The 24,962-nt window shown below is 32.5% G+C and overlaps 1 protein-coding gene across 1 annotated transcript in view; it reads right to left on the bottom strand.

The window, feature by feature from the left end:
• The window catches only part of LOC140443980 (UMP-CMP kinase 2, mitochondrial-like), a 28,916-nt gene extending 12,810 nt beyond the window's left edge, over nucleotides 1-16,106 (bottom strand). The window contains exons 1-3 of the mRNA XM_072535530.1: nucleotides 15,918-16,106; nucleotides 10,589-10,662; nucleotides 1,756-1,888 (exon numbers count right to left, since the gene is read on the bottom strand). Of these exons, the coding sequence (XP_072391631.1) occupies nucleotides 1,756-1,888; nucleotides 10,589-10,662; nucleotides 15,918-16,035 (325 nt within the window). The 5' untranslated portion in view covers nucleotides 16,036-16,106. The remainder of the gene's footprint in view (nucleotides 1-1,755; nucleotides 1,889-10,588; nucleotides 10,663-15,917) is intronic.
• Nucleotides 16,107-24,962: the final 8,856 nt, after the last annotated feature.

Below are 24,962 nucleotides of genomic sequence, written 5' to 3'. Positions count from 1 at the left end.
TAGAGTCTTACGTTGCCATATTATCAATTCCAATTGTAACTTTAAAATCATTAAATATATGATAAAATAATGTAACCTAAATTCAAATTTTTAACATTTAACAGGTTTTTACCCAAATATTTAGTGGCTCAAAATATGTACACCTGGATGGAATATGGATTCGGACTACGTTTTGTGATATAGCCCGATTTAGTATTTTAGTTTTATACCTTTTATAAAGGATTTTTAAATAAATTTTTTTTATTGGCATCGTTGAAATAAGTAATAAGAAAAATCAAACACATACGTCACTAAAGTTCATATGTTTCATCCTGAAGATCAGAATTTTCATCTGCAATATTGTCTCATGTCAATATATTATTATAAAATTCATGGAAAATAGGCGGTATCAAATTAAGAATTGAAATTAAATCTCTTCTTTTGTCTTTAGATGTACGGAGCTGTGAATCATATCTGTGAAAGTAAAAAATTTTCCACAAAGTTAGTCCATCAAAGTTATCATCAGTCAGGTTTTTCTTATATTATTTGATTTTCCTTGTCTCGTTACCATCATAGTTTAACCACTTTACATTATGCCATTTGAATAACAAACCATTTTCATTCCTTTTCTTCAAAACTAGCTGATCATTGAAGAGTTTAAAAAAGCCATAAAAGTTTTCTTACTTCATTTGTTTATTCTGCTTAAAAACTCAAATTTGTTCTTTTTCTTCGTGAATTGAATAAACTGTAGCCAGTCATGTGGGAGGTATATTGAAATTGCACTTTTTTTCTTTTGTTTTTCTATTAGCGCATGGTACTATGTCACACTCCATATATGTACCCAGGAATTAGGAACTTGACCAAACACCTGCTAAAACTAAATCGGACCGGGAAAATTAAAGAGGAATTAATTTATTAAACACGACACTAAAATTAACAACCAAACTGATAACAAATAAACTGAATGAAATAACACTAGCAGAAGAACAACAAAAGTTTTAGGTCGGGAAGATCATGCAACGACCCTATATTTATAATGAGGTGAGTGCAAAAGAAATTATTAAAATACAACGAACCGGTATATCTATGTTTCGTGGAACTTAAGAAGGCATTTGGCCAAGTCAAATTAAAGGACGGTATCCACTTATTGTAAAAAAGAGAGATACTTCAAGGAATGTATATATCTTCGATCTTGCGATCTTACGATCGAAAATATCTACCAAAACAACACAATAAAAGTAAAGTAGAAGAAGAACTAACTGACCCTATTAGAGCTGGCAATGGGATAAGACAGACATATTACGTAAGTCCTCTATTTTTCAACCTAATTATAAACGAAATATTAAAAAAAGTAAGAACCAAAAAATGATACCAAATGGGAGAAAAACAACTCAAAATAATCTGCTATGCAGACGACGCAATACTACTCTCCCAATGTGAAGATGATTAACAACGTATGCTGGACCAATTTAATATAACCACCAGAAGATTTTACATGTTAGTTTCCCCAAAAAGGACAAAATGCATGGTTATAACATAATACGTCCATAATGATCAGATCTTCAATCCAGAGCATCTCCATAAATCGCTCTGAGGAGACATACATTCGAAATACGTATAAGCGGAAATTTCAAACGTATTTTTGCTTTATTTATTTACACATGTTCTCGAGTATTAAAAACCAGTTCACGAAGGATTTTTGCCGCGTTTAAATGACACCTGTATCATCTATATATAGTAATAATAAGCTTTAATAATATAAAATCATGTTATTACCTGTTCCAGACATTCCCTCTATAACAATCAATGGATACTTCTTTGAATTTCCTAGAACTTCTATTTGTTGTTCTCTTTCTTTAGCTTGATGGTATTGTTCAAGTAGCTGTTGAACATAGATGTTGGTTTTGTACTAAAAAAATTAATAAAACAAAATTTATATTAAACCTGCTAAAATACGGGATATAGTAATAAACTATTTGAATATGCGAAACTTAAAGTTAAAATTTATACTAATTAAATTTTTAAGAAATGCAGAAAAGATCGATTTTTATATCAACGGGGATGCAAACATTCGCCATTTGTCAGTGCCTTCTTTTTTAGTTTCATAAAGCCAAAATTTTAATGTTCGTATTGGTTTGAATTTTATTAAATATTATTAATTTATTAAAAGTCTATAAAAAACAAAAATAATGACAAACACAGATGACCTCAGACGTATAACAATAAATGGCAGTGAGATAGAACAAATTCAGGAATATATCTACCTAGGCTAAATCCTGAGACTTGACAAAGAGCAAGACTAGCATGGGCAGGATTTGGAAAACTTAGTTGGATACTTAAGAACCGCAAAATACTCCAATACTTGAGCAAAGTGTTCAACCAATGCATCCTTCCTATCATGACAGATGGATGTCAAACCTGGATCATATCCAATGCAAACATGAATAAACTAGCCACAATAAAAAGAACAATGGAAAGAGCAATGTTGGGTATAAAAAGACTATGTCAGATAAAAAGAGGAATGACTGGGTAAGATCCAAAAGACCAACGTTGGAATACTACAATACAACATTGGAGCCCTTACGAAAGTAAACGACCAAGAGGAAGACCACAGATGAGATGGGTTGATGACATTAAAAGAATAGCCGGAACAAATTATAAATATGTTGCTCAGGATAGAGACCGATGGAAGGAGTTGGGAGAGGCCTATGTCCCAACATGGACGACAGAAGGCTAAGAAGAAGACGATTAAAAGTCTTGTATCTTTTTAAAATTACATGAAACACACATGTTAAGCTAATGTGTAATTTTTTTCTACAGTAAAAATCGAAAATCAGATTAAAATGAATTTTTCAAAAACTTTGTAATGGGTCATTGAGGGCGTTAATCACAATAGATATTTGTTGAATACAAAAGTTAGATTATTTTCATATTTTTTTTTAATAAAAAGAAACCTCTTTATAATTGTGGTTGGGACTTCAATATCTACTTTATTAATTATGCCTAACGAGTAATTTGTTTGTGTATTGCAAATTCTATTAATTTGGTTCATTTTATTTAGTTTAAATCTAATAAAGTTTCCTTTTGCTTTTGGAAAATTTGTTTAAATGTACATTTTAATGTAATGGAAAAAAATAACACATTACTAAAATATAGGCGTTGCATTTAATTTGTACGAGGTTTATCATTTTCAATCAATTAATACTTTTTCATAAAAATTGAATTAATATTGAATGAACACTTATGGATGCATCGTGGAACTGGAAGGAAAAGAGTTGGCAAATGACAATTATCTGTGTCACTATATTGGCATAACGTCAGAGTAATATTGCCAAATATTAGGATAAACTGTTTTTAGCTACCCACTTTTAATAAAAAATCCTATAAGAGATATATTTTCAATCTGTTATCAATGAAATTAGAATAAACGAACCATCAATAAACGTCAGTATTGGTACTTGTATTCGCCCATAAAAAAAAGAAAACAAAGTGTAAAAAGAAAAAAGTCATAGGTTTGCAGATATTTTAAGTAGCTTATATTAAGTACGAATTAAAAACTGGAATAGCACACGGGAACAGTATTACTTTCGCCTTGCAAAAGTATTTATATTTAGTAAGAAGTTAATTACTTGCTCAATACCAATCGTCTTAACAAAGACGAATAAGATCATGTTGAGCATCTGTAAGTGAAAACTTCTGGAAAAAGACTCATTGAAAACTTAATTAAATACTCATAAATACTTTTTTCCAATACGCTTGTTAAAGTAAATACAAATATTTTATTTAAAAATATTAGAAAATTGTTCTTCTTCTTAGGGTGCCTGTCCGTTCTGAACGTTGACGATCATTCTATGATGACTTTGTTGGTTGCTATACGGAATAGCTGTGTTGAGGTCTTTCTATACCATGCTCTCAGGTTAGCAAGCCAGGATATTCTTCTTCTTCCTGGGGTCCTTTTCCTTCAATTTTACCTTGCAAAATACATTGGAGTAGCTCATATCTGCCTTGATTTCTCAATATATATCTCAAGTACTGCAGCTTACGGCCCTTCACGATGTTGACCAAATCCGCGGTTGTGTTCAACCTCCGTTGTACTTCTTCATTGGTGATTTTGTCTGTCTATGTCTATGTTATCTTCAGGATCATTCTGTATAACCAAAGGCCTGAAGTTTTGATAAAGTTTCCGCCTTCAATGTCCACGTTTCTACTCCGTACAGAAGCATTGACTAAACGTTACATTTAAAAAGCCTTATTTTTGTTTCTAGGATGAAGTAATAGCTCTTGAACGCAGAGCTCATAGTCAAGAACTTTTTACCTTTCCGATGCGACATTTAATCTCTTCACATACAGATTTGCTCCGGTTATATTTTCCTTGCTGATGATCATTAGCTTGGTTTTGCTGGTGTTTTTATCAAGTACATATATTCTACTTGCTTCCGTTATTTTGTTCATAAGTTTTGAAGCCCTTCTATGGTATTGGAAAACACTATTGTATTATCTGATGCGACAGGTTATTGAGCTTGACTCCATTGTATTAATTGTTCTCTAATAACAATATTTTTAATAAAATTATTTCTATCACATCTACTAGTAGGGGTTTCCTGTTCCCTTTTTTTAATATTTTTATTACCGTAGGTATCTTCTGTTTGGTATAACTTTCACCTTAAGTTATTTTTATTCTTTTCCGGTAATTTATTTTTCCTTGCTTACCCTTTGTAATTTAAATGGTTTAAATATGATCTCTAGATCATTCTTGTTTTAAAATGTATTTCATATACTCATGCCAATTGTCAAACTGGTCCAATTTTCCTATCACTGCTATATTCGCAGATGCAGTGACAGATTCTAAAAAGGGTAATAAAGTAATCGGTATAATTATTAACTACATTAAGTATACCTTAGACAAGGAAAGAGAGAGGACAGGTAACGCTGATTTAATAAAACTACGCAAAGTTTCCAGTTTCGAGGTGACCGCCATGTTTTGGTGCCTGTACGTTGCCCCATTACTATCTCTCGCAGGTTTACCGATTTCAACTTCAATTGACTGATTTACTGAAACACATCGATCTACTAAAAACTATGTAATGATAAAATCATATTCAAAAAGTGATCATTATATCAGTGTTCAATTATAACTTTTAAAAAAAATTATTTATTGCTATATATCCATTATTATCAATCTACTAAAGAAATAAAATATGACCTGGCAACCTTTCTGGTGCCGGTTTTGGCTTCACTTAATTCCATACGATTACGCACCCCGTCTCTTTCGTTGTCTAAGAAATACACCGATAACATAGCGATAAAGGCCGATACCATCGAAGATCTTTAATGGCACAAGAAAGACATAAAAATAATAAAGAAAATGTCACAATGAAAACCAATAAGAAGAAGAAACAATGTTATTTTGTGGTTGACATACGCATAATATAAAAGTAATTGGGCTAATTTAAAAAATATTTAAAAAACTGGGAACAATATTAAAATATATTATACTCTCTTATATATATTATCACTCTTTCTCCCTTGAGAATACCGTTTAATTTGTTTTTAGAAAAGAAATAAGTAAGATTATGTTACGATGCAATATCTGACATGGAACGATTTTATTTTTAATTTCATACTGCCACCCCATACTGTGTGTATCGCGAGATAAAGCGGAAGGGCTTCCACTTAATCCATTTACCACAGACTTTTACCAGATGTAGTGTTTAATTTTATAAAAGTTTCATTTAGTGGTTTTATTAGCAGAACAATATTAAAAAAAAACAAAAGGAGATGAAACTTTTTCTATTGTTTGCGCTTTTGTCTGTGATAGATATTAAGATCATTATATTTTATTAAAATAGATTACAGTATAGTTCAAACCAGTTCACCACCATATTTTTCTTTTTGTTTAAAAGCTCAATTAAAAAAATAAACAGGAGTAAATACATTTGTTAAATACAGTTTATCAAACAAGAAGTGGCTTGTTGAGTGTTGACCAAATTTTATATTATCGCATAATTTATTTGTTCTCTGATCTTGAAGCGGAAGACATTGAGCTCCTAACATTAAATCCATTGCAGTGTTGTCAAGTATTTAAATATTTCTCTGAAAGGATACATTTTGGAATTCAAAATTAAAAGGTCAAAACTAATATTTAGGATCTCAGGGCCAAGCAATTATTTTTAATATGTTTCAAGTTTACTACAGAAAAAGTTAATTGAGGTAGACTTTTATAAGAACCAAATAAACTACAAAAGCGTAAAGCTAATGTAACAAGTAACTAATTTAATGATAATTTAAACATAAATATAAAACAGATTTTAAATATTTAAACAAATAAAAAATTATTTTCCAACTTAATAGAATCAAAATTTACACAATATTTACCGTCGTGAGCTTAAAATGTAAAATGACGAAGGCCAAGCAGATATAGACTGCTACTGGACCAGAATAAAGAAAGAAATTGAAGCAGCAGCGAAAGATGAAATAGAAACAGAAATTTGTAGCCGTAAAAATTATTGGTTTGATTGGTTGGTTGTCAACAAATGACAAGATGAAGCCTACAAAAAGATGCTTACTAGACTAACTAGAACAACTACTGGAGATAATTACCAGACAAATAAAAGAAAAGAACAAATGACATAAAAAAGAAAAAAAAACGAAACCACCTAAATAAGAAACTTTAAGAAAACCTTAACAGAAAGAAAGAATTCATCTATAAGAAAGTTAACATCAATAGAAAAGAATTCGAGGCAACCACAAGACAATGCGGAAGACATAATGGCAACAAGTAAAGATGTATTGATTAGATGTGTGGAATACTTTAACCAAGCACTTAATATAGAGGAAGAAGAAGAAAACCTGGAAAACGAAAAAGATGAGGTAAGGAGAACAGACGAGAGGGAAGAGGAACCATCAACGATTCTTGAAGTTAAAGATTCAGCTAAAAACTAGCCAGGAACAAATCGCTTGAAATAGGTAATCTCCCAGCTGAACTATATCAAGAAGGTGGACATGATACCATAATGGCATTACAGCAGTTTTTAAAAGAAATATAGATACAGAAATACCTCCCTAATGATTGGAATATTAGAATACTTTACACCATACACAAAAAAGGAGATATCTTTGAATGCTCTAAACACAGAGGAATTACGCTTTTAAATGCAGTGTATAAAATATTTTCCAAAGTACTATGTCACCGTATGGCACCATATGCAGAACGGATAGTAGGAAAATACCATGCTGATTTTAGAGATGGTAAATCGACAATTTATCAGATTGCAACCCTAAAACAAATTTTAGAAAAAACACTGGAATATGGGATTGATACTCATCACATATTTATAGACTACAAAGGAGCCTACGACTGTGAATAGAAGAGAAATGTTCCAAGCAATAAAAGAGCTATAAGTACCAAATCAGTTGGTAAATTAAACAAAACTAACTCTTGAAAAAGTTGAATATAGAGTACCAATTCGGGGGAACTGTCTGAACCTTTTAAAACAAATAACGGACTGAACCAGGGAGACCCTCTCTCCTGTATACTGTTCAATCTGGTTTTAAAAAAAGTAATACGTATGTCACAAATCATAACCACTGGTGTATTATATAATAAATCACTGCAAATCCTGGTCTATGCTAATGATATTAAGATTGTTGGGAGAACGGAAAACGTTCTACGAGAAGCGTATGTAGCATTAAAAAAATCAGCTACAAAAATGGGTTAAATATTGAACACCAACAAAACGAAGTATATAAAAATAAGCACGCAACCACAAAACTTGCGACTAGGAACGACTGGAGAGAAGTGCTTGTGGAGGCTAGGACCGACGCAGGGTTGTAAAGGCAGTATAATGATGAAGAGCTTAAAATCAGGTTAAAGAATAATTAAGTATGGCTAAAAAATAGAAAATGGTAGCCCAATTAATATTAAGTTCTGTTCTCCGTTTAAAAAAAAAAGAATTAAAGAGTATCCAAACTAAAAATAGATCGAAGGTTTGCTACCTCGATCTGTCATCAATCTTAAAGAAAATATGTTTCCGATAGTTAACCGATGATATACAAAGTCTGTACAAGAAACAGGTTACCCTAAAAAAGAGAAACTCTATGAGAACTGATTCATAATATAGTATTTCGTTGGGATAAAACCAAAACTAATAGACACACAAAATCCGAACAACTGTTTTCAAAGATGAGACTTGCATTCGGATGGCGTAAAGGAATAAAATTGGAGTGATAACAGTTGTAGCGGTCTGAGAATACCAGCTTAGAAATGGAAAAGGTTAATTATTGTTGCTGCTGGTAGTAAGAATGGATTCGTATTTGAAGCAAAAATCCCAATTAAAATCAGGTGAATATCACGATGATACAAACATTAAAAATTACTAGAAGTGGTTTAGGGAGAAACTTCTAATAAATTTACCTCCAAACGGCATGATAGGAATAAACAATGCACCATACCTCAATAAACAAGTGGATTGATACCAAACTCCAATATCTAATAAAGCAAATATACAACTATGGTTTAAGGAAAGAAATAGCACACAATGATAAAATGCTTCGTTCAAATATATATAACTTGATTAAAGTACTTAAGCTTCAATCTGTTAAGTATTCAATTGACCGTATTATTAGAAGAAAAGACAGTTAAGATTTAATTTTACGTATAGTGCCTCTGTATATTCGCTTATAAGTATTTTTTTTACCAGGAATCATCAGAGCGACTAGTACAGAAGCTCTAAACGTCTTCTTCTTCTTTTTATATAGACATAACTATGTCTGTTTTTTAATGTGCCTCTGGTAAGTTATCGTTCCATCGTTTTCGTGGTCTTCCTACTGATTGTCTTCCTATTGGGGATCCGTCTCTTGCTGTCTTTACTACTCTATTTGTTGTATATATGCTTATATGATTGGTTCATTTTATTCTTCTATTTCTTACCAAGTTCTTGATCTTCTCCACCTTGATCTACGCATCTACGTCGTATATCTGTACTTCTAGCTCTGTCCCATAGTGTCTTACCATCAATTTTTCTAAGTGTTTTCATCTCTGCAGTTCCTAACATCCTTTTTGTCCTCTCTGTGTCAGGTTTTTTTCCTGTCGCGTATCTCATTATTGGTCTAATGACTGTTTTGTAAATTCTGCCTTTCGTTTCTTTCCCGATATTTTATTTTTTTTTTTCATTCAGGCAGCCTGCGGCTCTGTTTGCTCTATTCACTTGATCTTCCACTTTAGTTTCGAGATTTTCGTAGCTAGATAATGTGATGCCTAGATATTTAAACTCCAGCACTTGTTCTATTAATTGACCTTCCAGCTTCAATTTAGATCTTAGTAAATTTGCTGTTGTAACCATGCATTTGGCTTTTTTGGTGAAATTAACATGTTAAATTTTCTGGCGGTTATATTAAATTGGTGCAGCATACGCTGTAACTCATCTTCACTTTGAGAGAGTAGTGTTGCGTCATCTGCATTGCAGATTATCGTAAAATCAAATATTTTCCGTCAAAAAAAACAACAACAAAATGGCTTTAATATTGACACTATAGATTCTCCATATCTCTCTTATACCTTTAGCATTGTCTGTTTTGCATTGCAATTCATAGAAGGTACAGATTAAAGCCAAAATCTTAAATTTGGTTTCGTCGATAAAAATCTTCGCATTTCTACTTTGGTGATGTATTATAAGAAGTTTTAAACATGAGATATTTTGGGCTGCACTTAAAAATTTCGTTGGCGCAATAAATGTCAGCTTCAAATAAGTTGATATTATGAAATTATCTGATAAGTTCTTTGATATATTTGCTGTTGAAGACAGAAAAAAAAAAATCGGTTGCCTGTAAAGTCGGTTTTACGGGCGAAGATTTTACGTGACAACGTCTTTTTCTCGGTAGAATATTTATTGATATGAATATTATTAAATTGCACAATAGGAACAAGGAATTGAATGAAAATAAGAATTGCACAAATTTTAACTATAGAAATATATTTTGTTTACTAAAACATTGTACATGTAAACTTAAACTTAACTAATTTCTATTTGAGTGATTTTGTTGAGGATAGGACGATGATAGAAGAAATAGCATCGCACCAGCGGACCGATCATGTTTGAGTGGGAGAGAGACGCAAGGCATTCGCCGGTCCGGCGGGCCTCTCTCTCGTTCGGTGACTCATCGTAACAGACGTAAGCGGGCGTTACAGTTTTTCATGAGTGACTCCGAGCCACAACCTAATTTAAGACGTTGTCACGTCAAAATTGTGATAAAGTGGCTTCAATTGGAGATGTCAGTTTTCTATGAAACTATAATTGACTTGAGTGATGACATAGCAAACAGTGATTCTGAATATGACATTTATAGCTCGGATGGATTATGTAGCAACCAAGAATAACAATTTCTCGGTATAAAAGTTTTAATTTTTTATTCCTTTTAAAATAATAAGTTTAAATTTAAAATTAACACCACAAGTGAATATTGAATGAGCATGAACATGAATAGGGATTACTACAGGGCTATTATATCTCTCTCATGAAGACACCCTTTTCTATTTACGCGCAGTTAACCAGTTAACGCAGTTAACTTCTCGCTGATCGTACTGTAGCTAGTAATAAAGAAAAATATTTACCTCAGGTTTTCTTAGAAGTTCAAGGACAGATTCCACATCATGATATAAAAGGGGAGGACCGATCACATTGTAATCTGCAAAAAGTTGTAAATAACATTATTATTTTATGAACTGCAATATTTTTGATCAATATGTAGTTTTAATAATGGTTAGAATAATGTATAAGATTTTTAAATTGTTCCTCTAGTTATCACAAATACCAATTAGTATTAAATACATTAATTAAACTACATTTCTTAGTATTCTAGGAGTCAGAGGGGTTGAGTATGTACTTTTATGTGTCCTCGGTACCTTGAAGTTTTTATGTTTTTTTGGTGCCTAGATTCCAGTTTTCAAGGGTACCAGGTTAAAATCTCGTCAGATGATTTGTTATCAACAATTTTATTGTTTAAATAATTGAATCTTCTAAACTATTAAAGATATTTAATTTTACCAAATTAAAAATTGTTCCTTTTTGAAAGTGAACAAAATGGCGTTTGGTTAACTTTGGCGATTATTAGAACCGGTGTTATAACAAATTTTGTGAAAAACAAGTCAGCTTTAAAAAACTTTATTTTACATATACATTAACATTACTTTACCTTTGTTAATAAAAAAAGTTATAAAAATTTCACTAAAAAATTGGTAATTTGCTTAGATAGATAAGAGATTTTAAAAAAAAATAAGCTATTAACTTTAAAAATCTGGCTAATGGAAGTTATAACTCTAATGGAAGCTGTCTTGAAACAGTGACGACGAGGCTGTTGGGACAAGGACGACGAGGTTGTTTGGGCAGTAACGACGACAAGACGAATAATATAGAATAGAATAAAATAGAAATGTGCTTCGTTGTCACTGAAAATTGTACAATTTTATGGACAAAGCTTACAAAGGATCAAAAAAATAACAATAACAATTTAAAATTTTCTAAAATTACATAAATCGTCAAGATCACAAAATAAAAGATAATGAAATATACGACCCATTGCAAAATTTAAATAAATTGCAAATTGCATAATAAAACCTTACGAACTAATGCATGTGATATCCAATATATATATATATATATATATATATATATATATATATATATATATATATATATATATATATATATATATGCTGTCACTATTTTTCCGGGTTTGACTCCGCGTTGTAAAATGCTGGTTTTCTTGAAAACCATTGTTTTGGCGACGTTTCGGCAAGGTCTCACTTGCCATTCTCAAGCCTGGTGGAACTACTTCTCGTCGTTACTCGATTAGTACTGTACTAATCGAGTAACGACGAGAAGTAGTTCCACCAGGCTTGAGAATGGCAAGTGAGACCTTGCCGAAACGTCGCCAAAACAATGGTTTTCAAGAAAACCAGCATTTTACAACGCGGAGTCAAACCCGGAAAAATAGTGACAGCACATATAGCTCCCGCGGAAACCTCAAAACAAACATATATATATATATATATATATATATATATATATATATATATATATATATATATATATATATATATATATGATATATAAATGCTTTAGTTGCTTGTATCTAAACGTACTGTAATTTCTTAGTTATTCGTTAAGAAAATCTTCCACTGAATAATTTGTTCTTTCAGATAGATAGGCTTTTGTCATTTCACGGAAACGAAGGAAAGAAGTTGCAGATTTAAGTTGCAAAGAGAGATGGTTGTTTAATTTTTTTGCCGAATATAATATAGATTTCTTTACTAACTCAGCGGACGGGATCGGTAAATACACATCAAAGGTTGAATTTCTGGTGGAGTAGCCATGATTAGGTCTTGCTGGAAAAACATGTAGATGTCTACCAATTAAGCAAACAATTTCTAAAATATACAAAAAAGTTAAGAGTTAAAATCCCGTGATTTTTTAAGTAGCTTCTGCAATATGTTATTCTACTGAGGCCAAAAAGATAACGTATTGTTCTTTTTTTTTATTTAAAAAAAGCACCAGATTGGGCAGCTGTACTAGAACCCCAAAAAAGAAGACCATATCGAAGATTAGACTCGAACAAAGATAAAATATGTTATTTTGGAAGATACTAACTTGATTTCTTCGAAACAGATCTTATTGCATAGCAGGCTGAGGCTAGTTTCTTACTTATCAAAGCGATATAAAGGGCCATTTAAGGTTGCTGTCTATAAAAATACCAAGAAATTTTACAGAATTGATGAATCTGATCTGGCTGTTATTAAGAAGCAAGGGTTGAAGAGCTCTTTTGTAGGATAATGCTACTGTCTTATCCACATTAAAAGAGAGTAAATTAGAGTCGGACCAGGTTTTTATTTTAGGTAGATCACAAGTTATAGTTGCATGAAGAGTTGCAATAGTAGAGTTCCTCTAGGTGATACTGGTATCATCAGCAAAAAGAAAAAAAATTCCATCGATTTTTAAGTTAGTGATGTCATTTATAAAGATAAGGAAAAGTAGGAGACCCAATACTGAACCTTGTGGTACTCCACAAGCGATGCTTTTGGACTCAGTATCATCTGCTTTAACTAGCTGTTTCCTATTTCTTAAGTAAGATTGAAACCAATTCAAAGAAATAACTCAAATTCCATAGAAATTTAGTTTTTTTATCAAAATGTTCCGATTTACAAAAACATAGCATCGCTATTACATTTATTAGATAAAAAGCCGAACTAACTGTGATAAATGTTGTTTTCAACGAGAAAGGCCATAAGTCGGGCTTTTATAAGTCTCTTAATAATTTTGAATAGGACCGGTAGTAAGGCAATAAGTCTATAGTTGCAGACATTCAATTTTTTACCACACTTATAAAGGCAATTTTCACACCCTTATAATGGCTGTCTTTAGGTACTCTGGAAATATACATTTGGGTAAATTTAAGAAAATTTTTTATGGAAATTTACCTCTAAAATCTAATAGATAACATAAAAACTCATTGTCTCCAAGTAAGAGATGTAGTGCATTCAAGTCCTTCCCCCTTTTTTAAATTTAATGTTTGTTTCGTTCCCCTTTTAAGTGTCTTCTGTGTGTCTTAAATTGTCCTTAATTTTTAACTTTAAATACTTGACTTTGCAATCATTTGCCATATATTTCAATAGAACTTTATCAAAGAAATTTGATAATTAGAAAGTTGAAAGAATTGCACACCCACACAATTTGTACATCTAATCTCATTCATTGTCTTACAACTGTCACCTTCATAAAATAAAATCTCAATAAATAACACACATTTCATAAATATATCTCTAGAATAAATATAAATAACTTTTAAATAACTCAATGGTATGGAACATTACTTTCATCTAACAAACAATCACATTACACCTATCTCTACTTCATTGGACAAAAACTGTCTCCTCAAGAACTTCCCCGTTTACTGTCAAACAATTACAATAGCAGACTTAAGTTCTCCATTTAACAATACAGGATAGTTTGAACCATGTTCTTTCAACCATCAATTAATAGAGTACCGACATGTAAGTAATGTTTTATTTATTTGTTCATTTATTAATTTATTACAATTTAATAGACTATTTTAGCAATTTGTGGGTCTTACCTTGTCTGCTTAAACATTTTATTCATTTTGAAAAACCACAGACATGTAATATTGGCATAATTACTGTAATTTATATCATCTATCTTTGTTTATCTTTATTAGACAACACCCTAATATGGGTTTATTATTTCAGCATTTATTTAACTTTGTATCGAGACCTGAAGATGCTTTGCATATTGTAGAAAGAGAAACCGGTCGTCTGGATAGTTAAATTAAATTGATTGTGACTAAGTCAAATTTATTATTTCTTTTATCTTCTGAAATGGATTCACACAAGCAACACATTCATGATTTTTTATGGAAAGTTCATCAGTACTACAGGAAAATTTGCTTTTGATATTACTTATTGTTTGGATCAGTTCAAATTTATTGATTATTAAATATATTAACTATTATAAAATTTATCAATTAAAGAATGAATTCGAGACCTTTTTTAAATTTAGGAGATAGGAAATAGGATCTTGTTGTAGCAAAATAGTTGATGTTATATTTTTACTCACATTAACGAACTACTCATATAGATTTTCAGGGTTTGGAAGAGAAAATTTTTGAGCTGTGTTAGTTATATTTCGAAGATCGTTTATTGTAGGACCAAGTTTCTTTTGCAATATTTTTAGAGCTTCCCAAATGATTTTGTTAGTACATTTTTTTAAGCTGTTTTGACAAGTTATAGATAGGTTTCTCTGTACTTGGAGATATATTCAGTGACAAAGACGTTGGTATTAAATTTCTTGGTGTACAGTAGTGAACGCATATTCTTGGCTGATATGCGGATAGCTTTGGTAATCCAGGGTTTGTGATGTTTTGACTTAATTGTAATTAAAAATATTGCCTTATTGAAAATACAGACAAGCCTATCTAAAAAATCACCGAAATGATGGTCCACAGCTACAGAAGGAAAGTGCCACCCAGAAGTCAAGCACAAATTTTGGAATTTACAAAAGTTCTGAGCGGAAAAAATCGTTATTTCCATTTATATTACTAATAATGGGTTTTTCTGTCTATTAATAAAGCGATTTTTATCTATTGGAAAATACCAAGAACAATTAAATAAATTGTATCCAACTACAAGCATTACTTTAGCGTTTTTCGCATTTTATTTCGATTTCTATAATAATTTGCAAAAATTTTGATAGTGATATACACAAATATGCAAAATACTCTCTGTGCATTTTTACCTTAATCTGATAATTAGTAATCACTTTTAAATTAATCTAATCAAAGTAAAAAAGAAATTTTTTACAGAGGAATTATTATTAACTATATCAAAGACCAATAAAAACTTGTAATAAAAAAACTGTGTGACTTTTTTACTTGTTATACAAAAATATCACAAAATTTTAAAATATTAGTAGAAATTAATTTCAAAAGTCAAACGAAAATCTTGTTTCAAATAAGCATAAAAAACTAATGCTCTATTTTCGTTTAAGGCATTGAACCATCACATAAGTACTTAAACTGACAAATAAATTTGAAGTAATGTATTGTTGAAGTAATAAGAAATCCATAGAGAATCTTTTAGTTTAGTTTCTGTGCCTGGCATTAAAGGGATGTCGAAAATTAAATCTGACAAAATATTTAAAAAGGTTTTTTTGCGATATTACATAGATTTTGTACCAAGGAAAATGGTTCCTTTAAATGTTAAAATATAAATTATGTTACATTTAGAGAATCTTTTCACAATCCTGACAAGGATCATCTGAATCATTCACAATCCTGAATCATTTTAAACTGATATTGAAAGAGCAAATTTGACATTGGAAGAGTTTCCTCAGGTGTTAAGTTATTAAAAACATCAAAGCAAATACACTTACCAGTTTGATTAAAAATAATTTTTTCGTTGTCATTCGGCCCGCACGTTTGCAAATACCGACCACTACACGTGTGTTCTAACAACACAAGAAACGCCACAAGAACCGTACACTTCAACATTTTAGAAATAACTAAATGTTTATACTAATTGCTTTTATATAGGCTACTGTGAAATATTGAGGCATCGAAGATAGCGAGACTGTTAATGAGGTCAAAAAAGTTTTGTAATATTTATACGAGATATATTTCCCAAAAAGTTATTATCGATTATGTTTACAATCGATTTAATGAATTATGTTTTAATGGTTATTAATTTAGCAATAATAACATCCTCGAGTATATTGTATTAATAACGAATACTTCCGTTGTCTTATATCATATAAGTAATAGAAAAGTTCATTTTATTATGAATGGGAGAAAGACAACTTAAAGTAATCTGCTATGCAGACGACGCAATACGACTCTATCAAAGTAAAGATGATTTACAACGTGCACGTTATGCGTCACTAGACCAAGCGCCAAAAATTGATTTTTAGATATTTGACTTCAAAGTTTTCACTCTATTAAAATTCAGTATATGTTACATATACATATACACACGGCAATCACCAAATGGTCAAACAAAAAACCAAATTGACCATGTACTAATTGATAATTGACATTTCTCGAACGTATTAGATGTAAGAGCATGTAGAGGTGCTAATATAGACTCCGATCACTACCTTGTAAGAACAAAACTCAGGGCTCGTATATCAAACGCTAAGAAGGGCCAGAGCACAAAATCTACTAAATATAATACTGATGTGCTAAAATCTGAAGATGCTAGGGATAACTACAGGAAAATTTTAAATGAAGAGCTGACAAGAATTGACGAAAATTTAAGTATAGAAGAACACTGGATCAAATGCAAGGAAGCTATTCATACAGCGGCTAAAGGCGTTTTAAAACCTAACTAGCCTAAAATAAACGTAGATTGGTTTGACGAAGAATGTAGATACATTAACCAACAGAAAAATGAAGCATATAAGAGACTTCAGCAGCGCAGAACGAGATCAAACCTGGAAGACTATGAAAATCTTAGACGAGAAAAAAAAAAGGACGTTTAGAAGGAAAAAGAAAAAGTCATACGAAAATGCTCTAAACGAGATTGTTAACCGCCACAATAGAAAAGACTCGCGAAAATTCTACCAGAAGATAAACAGCTGCAGAAAAAAATTCAAACCCAGAATAACAGCATGTAAAGACAGAGATGGTTCCATAATTAGTGACAAAGAACAGATACTAAACAGATGGGCGAATCATTTTAAAAAACTGCTTAGCGATAGTCGTGAAGAAGACCAAATAGAAATTACTTTGCCTGAAATGGATGAAAACACTCAAGAGCCGCCCCCCACCGAAGAAAAATTAGAGAAGCCGTTTTGAAACTGAAAAATAACAAAGCTCCTGGTTTGGACAATCTTCCTGCCGAACTCTTTAAGAATGGTGGTGACACCCTTTTTAAACACATGTATAAATTAGTAACCAAAATCTGGCAACGGAAGGAAACGTCCGCGGACTGGAAATTTGGTGTAATGCACCCTCTTCACCTCTTTCAATGTAATACAAAAAGGGAGATATGATGGTGTGTGATAATTATAGGGGCATCACCCTACTTAACGTGGCATATAAAGTATTGTTCATCGTATTGTACAGAATATTGATCCCATATGCTGAACAAATAGTTGGGAACTACCAGTGCGATTTCCGACCCAATAAATCAACAACGGATCAAATTGTCACAGTCAGGTAGATTCTTGAGAAAACGCTTAAGGTCGGAGTTAACACCCACCACATATTCGTGGATTTCAAAGCCGCATACAACTTGGTCAACAGACAAAAACTTCTACAGGCTATGGTGGAATTTCAAATGCCGCTTCATCTTGTTCAACTAACGGAACTTACACTCACAGGCGTAGAGAGTGTAGTCAGAATCCAAAACGACTTTTCCAGACCCTTCCAGACTGAGACAGGGAGATGGACTGTCGTGTCTCTTATTTAACCTTGCACTAGAAAAAGTAATTCGAGAGTGTCATATTAATGAGAATGGCACCATCTTTAATAAATCTGTACAAGTGGTCGGATATGCAGATGACATAGACATTATTGCTAGGTCCACAGAATCTCTCATCGAAGCATTTCGATCACTAAGGGCGTCTGCACTTAGAATGGGATTAAAAATAAACGCACAGAAAACCGAGTATATGTATTGTACTAGATCAGGCAACCAGATGATCTGGAACTGGAAGGTGTGGAGACCTTTGTCTACCTGGGCTCGCTGCTGACCAAAGAAAACAATGTCAGCGAAGAAATTAAAAGAAGAATAGTGCTTGCCAATAAGTGCTATTATGACTGTGGCTCAAGTGGCTTGAGGAAACATATGGCCCAAAACTACCCAGAAAAATTAAAGTTACCATATATAAAACACTAATAAGACCAGTGTTAATATACGGGTCTAAAACGTGGTCACTTACACAGAACGACCAAGAATTGCTTAAACTTTTCGAGAGAAAAATTCTAAGAAAAATATATGGAGGAATCCAAGAACAGGGTTTGTGGCGTAGGCGCTACAACTTTGAGTTATATAGATGTTTTGGGAAACCTGACGTTGTAAAATATATTAAATTATTACGCCTTTGATGTGTAGGACATGTAATTAGGCTAGATGAAGATGCAATGATCAGAAAAATTTTCGACCGAAGAGGACCAGTGGGAAGACGAGCCAGAGGAAGACCAAAACTTAGGTATCAAAATAACATAGAGGATGATCTAAAATCTATCGGAGTTAAAGCATGGAGAAGAGTTGCTAGAGACAGGGGCGAATGGAAGATTGTTCTGAAGAAGGCTTTGGCTCATAACGAGTTGTAATGCCACTGATGATGATGATGATGTAGACAAAGCAATACTACTCTCTTAAAGTAAAGATGATTTATAACGTGGACGGCGTTATGCGTCACACTAGACCAAGCGCCAAAACTTGATTTTTAGATATTTGACCTCAAAGTTTTCACTCTATTAAAATTCAGTATATGTTACAATTGTCGTAATGTTTTGTTTTCGAAAACAGTTTTTTATGTTTTTTCCAATTGCGCAATATTGGTAATGTTTAAGAAAAAGGAAAAAAAAAATAAAAAGGCTTTTGGTCGACGATTTTCGGTACATTCTGTCATTGCGTTATACATCAGTAGACCAAGCGATATGGAAGTCGTTTGGTCTAGTGATGCGTAACAAAAATATCACTTTTAGTGAATGATCAGTAGACCACAAGCTATTTTTTGTTTTTGGGTATGACAATAAAAGTCGTTGTTTTGAACTTCACTAGTATTAAAATCGGTTTTCATAAAAATACTCAGTAGTTTATCATTTCTTATTTCAATTTGTCTTGTTTTAAGCCCTTTAAGCTTACCTTACTGTTTTCTACGTCTGACTTACGGTTTGTAATCATAGTTTTCAACTGCTTTGTTTTAACGAATTCTCATTTTTTGATTTTGCGAACTTTTAATGGGTTTTTCTTGCGGGACTTCTTCATCACGTTTAGGTCATCATCAACCATATATAAACGTTGTTGAAATTTTATGGGAACTTTCAATATCTCCAAAATCACTATCATTGGATAAAAAGCTATGACCAAGGAAGAGATAACTTGATGTAATTTTTTCAATGGTGGGATGAGTTTCTAAAATCGTTTTCAGAAATAAAACTATTTTGGTGTTGCGGTTTTGGCCGCCACAAGAATATGTTTCTTAAGACAACTGCTAACTTCCTGGGCTTCCCGACCAGCGTCTTCTTCTATCCAAACATAACAATGACCTTTGTTATCCTTGCCGCTATGGATACGAAGGATGTAAATACATTATTAACGCTTATAATATACGATATTTTCTGGGATTCTCGGAATGGGAAGAGTTTTTGCTAAATCAAAACAAACGGTTTCCACTTCTGGTTTAACGTTGCTCATCTTTATGCCTAGCTTTCTTCTAGATTTAATTTCTAATTCTAAACAATCACATCTATTACAGATATCTTTTTTCAACTTTTTTCTTTGAAGATTAAATCATGGTGAAAATATTATTTTGTAATGAAAATTTGACAGGATCATTCTGTGCTTCTTCAATATACATCTCACACATTTTACTTCCTGTTGTGTCTTCTGTTAGGTATTCTCTTTCTGTGTTATCTTTTCTGTAATGTGACTTGTACTCAGGGAATTTCATTATGTGCTTAATTACTTGTTGAATAAAATGTTCGTTAATTTTATTATGACCTCCACTGTGACCACGACAATCTCGAACATCCATTGGACGTTTCATAGCTTTCAATGGTGCCTTGACCTTGCAACTTGATATTCTCAAGGTCTGTACACACTGTCACAGAGGATATTCTGTATATCCTATTAGTATTTCTCGTGTTACTTATTTTTGCTCTTTTAAACTTTATTGGGACTTCGGATGGTAATGGTAATTGCCAATACTTGGTTTCAGCTTCCTAAGAGAAGACTACATACATGGACGTCTCCTTCACATACAGAAAACAGAAACCAGATAGACTTTATACTCATATAAATAGCAGATATAACTACTCTATAACCTCAGCTTAAACTTATCCTGAAGCAGATGTTAACTCAGACCACAATCCGTTAGTTGCTGACGTGAAAATAAAATTAAAAAGAATTGAACTCAGAAAACAACAACCAAAAATTAATGTAAGACTTCTAAAAAACGAAGAAATAAAAAACGAATTAAAAAATGTGTGAATTTTAATATGCAAAAAACACTAATTGACAACAAACAAATTATGGACGTAAATAAAAAGTTGTATAATATAAAAAACACATTACTGAAACCAGCTCAAAAAAGTTTGATACAACAGAGGTCAGACGCTAAAAAACAGTGGATGACAGAAGAAAGAATGATAAAATAAAGCGCATTGAAGAAAATTACAAGAAAAATGAAATAAAAATTTTTTACAAAGAGGTAAAATACATTAAAACTGGGTACCAAGGAATAACGATGAATGTAAAAGATAAGCAAGGAAACCTGATAGTGGACGAAGACCAAATATGTGAAAGGTGGAAAGAATATTTCGAAGAGATACTAAATGTAAAAAAAAAAAGTGACTACTGAAGAAAATTATAATGTTCCTAAACCTTCAATAGTAAAAGAAGAAATACCAAAGCCCACAAGAGAAGAAATTGAAGAAATAATAAAAGATATGAAAAATCAAAAAAGCCCCGGGGAGAGCGGCATTGTGGCAGAGAACTTAAAATATGAAGGAGAGGCCTTAATAAACCAACTTGGTGAGCTAATACTAGAAGTATGGGATGCCGAAGAAATGCCTCAAGAATTAAGTAAGTCGATTATAATGCCTATACACAAAAAGGGAGATAGAACTGAATGCGCAAACTATAGAAGAATATCCTTATTAGAGGTAATATTATATAATAAAGTACTCGCCATACTAATTAAAAAACGATTCGAAATATATATAGAGAAGAACCTAGGAGAATACCAGGGAGGATTTCGGAAAGGAAGATCAACAACCGATCAAATTTTTATGCTAAAACAAATCCTGATCAATTGCTATGAATACAACATTTTAGCACAAGTACTTTTCACTGATTACAAAGACGCTTACGATACAATAGACAAAAACAAATTAATAGAAACACTAAAAGAATTCCAAGTGCCAGAAAAAATAATCAGATTGGTAAAAATGACAATTAGACAAACCATTTGTGCTGTGAGATGCAACGGTACAGTCTCAGAAGAATTCGAAGTAAAAAAAGGTGTTCGCCAAGGAGACCCGTTGTGTACATTGCTGTTCAATATAGTTGTAGAAAAAATTGTAAGGTTTAGTGGGATAGATAGGTCTGGAACTATTTTATATAAGGAGCACCAATACTTAGCATACGCTGATGATGTGGTTCTCATTGCACGAAATGAAAAAGAACTATCAAATATAACAAAAAGACTGATTCGGAAAAAAGGAATAAACACCAGGGGATCCTTTAAATTGAAGGTGGAGGATGAATCAGTTGTAGAATTCGAGAAGGTGGATGAATATATGTACTTAAGTACTCTTATTGATCAGCCATGTAAGGAAGAAACTGAAATCAACCTAAGACTGACCAAGAGCAACAGGTGAGCTGGAGCCATGAGCAAAATAATTAAGGCCAAAGATGTATCTCGTAAAACAAAAATCAAAGTATACAATACTATAATTAGACCCACAATGCTATACGCTGCCGAGACATGGACTATGAACAAAACCATACAGAACACATTGGAAGCATGGGAAAGAAAGATACTTCGCAGAATGTTTGGTGGAAAAGTAGTAGAGGGAGAAGAAGAAGACGAACTAATGCAGAAAAAGACAATTTGTATGCTAACCCTACAATAACAAAAGTGGTGAAAAAACGTAGACTAGAATGGCTCGGTCATCTAGAAAGAATGCAAGGTAATAGACTAGTCAAGAATATTGCTTAGAGAGTACCTGAGGACAAAAAAAAAAGAGAGGAAGACCAAGAAAGAAATGGAAAGATGTAGTGATAGAAGATGTCAGATGTCAGATCCATCCAGCAATGGGCCTAAAAGGCCTGTTAACGCTGTACATACATACATACATTAAACTTGGTATCTACTGCTTCCTGGTTAGATAGTCCTGCACTAATAATTGTAGAGCATACGTTAAGGGGTGAAAAATTAGACAGGATGTAATCGATTATGGTAGATGTTGTTTTCGTAATTCTTGTAGGAATATTAACGTGCATTGTGAGACCATACGATTCGATTATATTGACCAAGGACAGTTGGTTAGCACAAACAGTAGCATAATTAATAATATATAAGTCACCGCATAAAATTTTTCTGCTTTTATTGGGCAGGACATAACAAATTTAGAAGGTTCTGAAAAAATAGTTTCGTGGAAGAATCAGGTAATCTATAAATGCAAAGCATGTATAGATTAAGATTATAAACTTAGGAAAATTCAAAGAAGGCTTTATTTAACAGAAAGTCATATTTTGTTACCGGAGAGAAATCATTGAGATTTACATTCACACAGAACACGCCGTATTGTTTAAAAATTTCGTTTTAAATAGACAACGAAATAGGAATTTCGGTGACACTTCCTTGATTTTTGCAGGTGCATAATCCTTTCCGAAGTGAGAAAGGACTTAAAAGCAGCAAGATCAGCATCCACCTCAGTTGAATCAGTTCCATAGGCATCGTTAAATTGTAGAAGGATTTTTCGTAGATTTTCAGTCTTAGTGGGAAACCCTTCGAAAGCCAAAAAGAGTTTAACGGTTGTGTTGGTAAATCCTTCGTCACATACTGAAGCAGGTTGATCGGGTAGAAAAGCAAGATGTCGCTTAAAGGCTTTTAAAATATCCGGTTCCCTTAATCTTGCTAGAAGATATCGATTGTTGAAGTTATTGGTTAATCTAACTTTTGTTGGTGGGCTCAAAGGATTCAGATTTATCGATGGTTCCGCAGTATCTTTCTTAATAAAATTCTCATTTGCTCATTAATCTTTTTCATTTAGTTTCTAGGTATACTAAACTTTGTCGTATTTTAACACGTTCGCGGACAAAGCGGCATATGCCGCTCTACTTTCTGGGACAAAGCGCGATATCCCATCTAATGTTGAGAACGGCCAAAACGCAAAGCGGCTTACCACGCACATTTTTGTACATGAAATACTATTCAAGCACCTTAGGTGTCCCAGCAAATAACATAAAATATTGTGAACTGTCCGTGTCGGTCAGTTTAGTAAATATACTATTTTTTGTTTTTACAGAAAATGGATTCTAGAGAAGAAGCAAAGCTTTTTGTACTTATGGATGAAGTGAGCACAGATGAATTTTAAAGTTTTGAATCAGAACCTTATAGCTCTGATGATGATTTACAAGATCCATCATATCAACCCAGTAGTGATGAAGATTCGTTGGCAAACGAGAATCTGTTTTCAAACGAAAATCACGAAGACAGAGTTGAGCCATAAAATGACGAAACCGGTAATGATATACAAAATTTGCTAGAGGTGGGCGATATTGGAACTGATAACGAGTGGGATGATATTGCCGCAGATATTCCAGATTTTTTGGTTGACGATTCCCAAAGTGGCCTTCATCTTAATTTTGACACAGATACTCCTAAAGCTACAGACTATTTTTTTTAAATTTTGGGATCAACAAATTATGCAGCTAATTCTTGATTCAATGAACAAATACATTGAAATATTGACTAATGTAAATAGGCCCAAGCAAAAATACAGCAGACAAGCATCCATTAAGCATTTACTATGGAGGAACTTCAATCATTTTTAGCTATATGCATATTACAGGGTCAAATAAAATACCCCTCTGTAAGGAAGTTGTTTTCAATAAATCCACTTTATTATGCACCAGTTTTTTATTACACCCTATCTGGTAGAAGATTTGAAGAAATGCTGTGGTGTTTTAGCTGTGCTTGTACAGAGGAAACAACAGGAACTGATCCACTGAAAAAAGTCAATCCTCTGCTCGATAAACTATTACTCAATTTTCAAAAAGGTTATTACCCTGCAGAAGAAATGTCACTAGATGAATCATTGCGTCTCTTTCGTGGCCGTCTGAGTTTTCGTGTGTATATCAAAGGAAAAAAAGCGAAATATGGCATTAAGTTCTACGAGCTATGTACAGCAGACGGATACGTATTGAATATAAAAATTTATAAAGGAAAATCCGAAGATGTAGAAGGATTATCTAAAATTTAGTCGATAGTACTGCAACTTATGGTACCTTATTTGGATAAAGGCCATCATTTATTTCTTGATAACTTCTACAACAGCATTTTGCTGTCAAAATCCCTTTTGGAAAGAAAAACTCATTCTACAGGAACTCTTAGACGAAACAGAAAAGGAAATCCAAAAGCTCTTGTAAACACAAATCTAAAGAAAGGAGAACACAAATGGCGAAGAGACGGTAGCATCTATATTTCAAAGTGAAAAGATAAAAGGGAAGTACTCTGCGT

Source organism: Diabrotica undecimpunctata, chromosome 6, assembly GCF_040954645.1.
Source record: "Diabrotica undecimpunctata isolate CICGRU chromosome 6, icDiaUnde3, whole genome shotgun sequence".
NCBI lineage: Eukaryota > Metazoa > Arthropoda > Insecta > Coleoptera > Chrysomelidae > Diabrotica > Diabrotica undecimpunctata.
The sequence above is the reverse complement of the archived record's forward strand: the minus strand, read 5'-3'. Positions and strand labels throughout refer to the sequence as shown.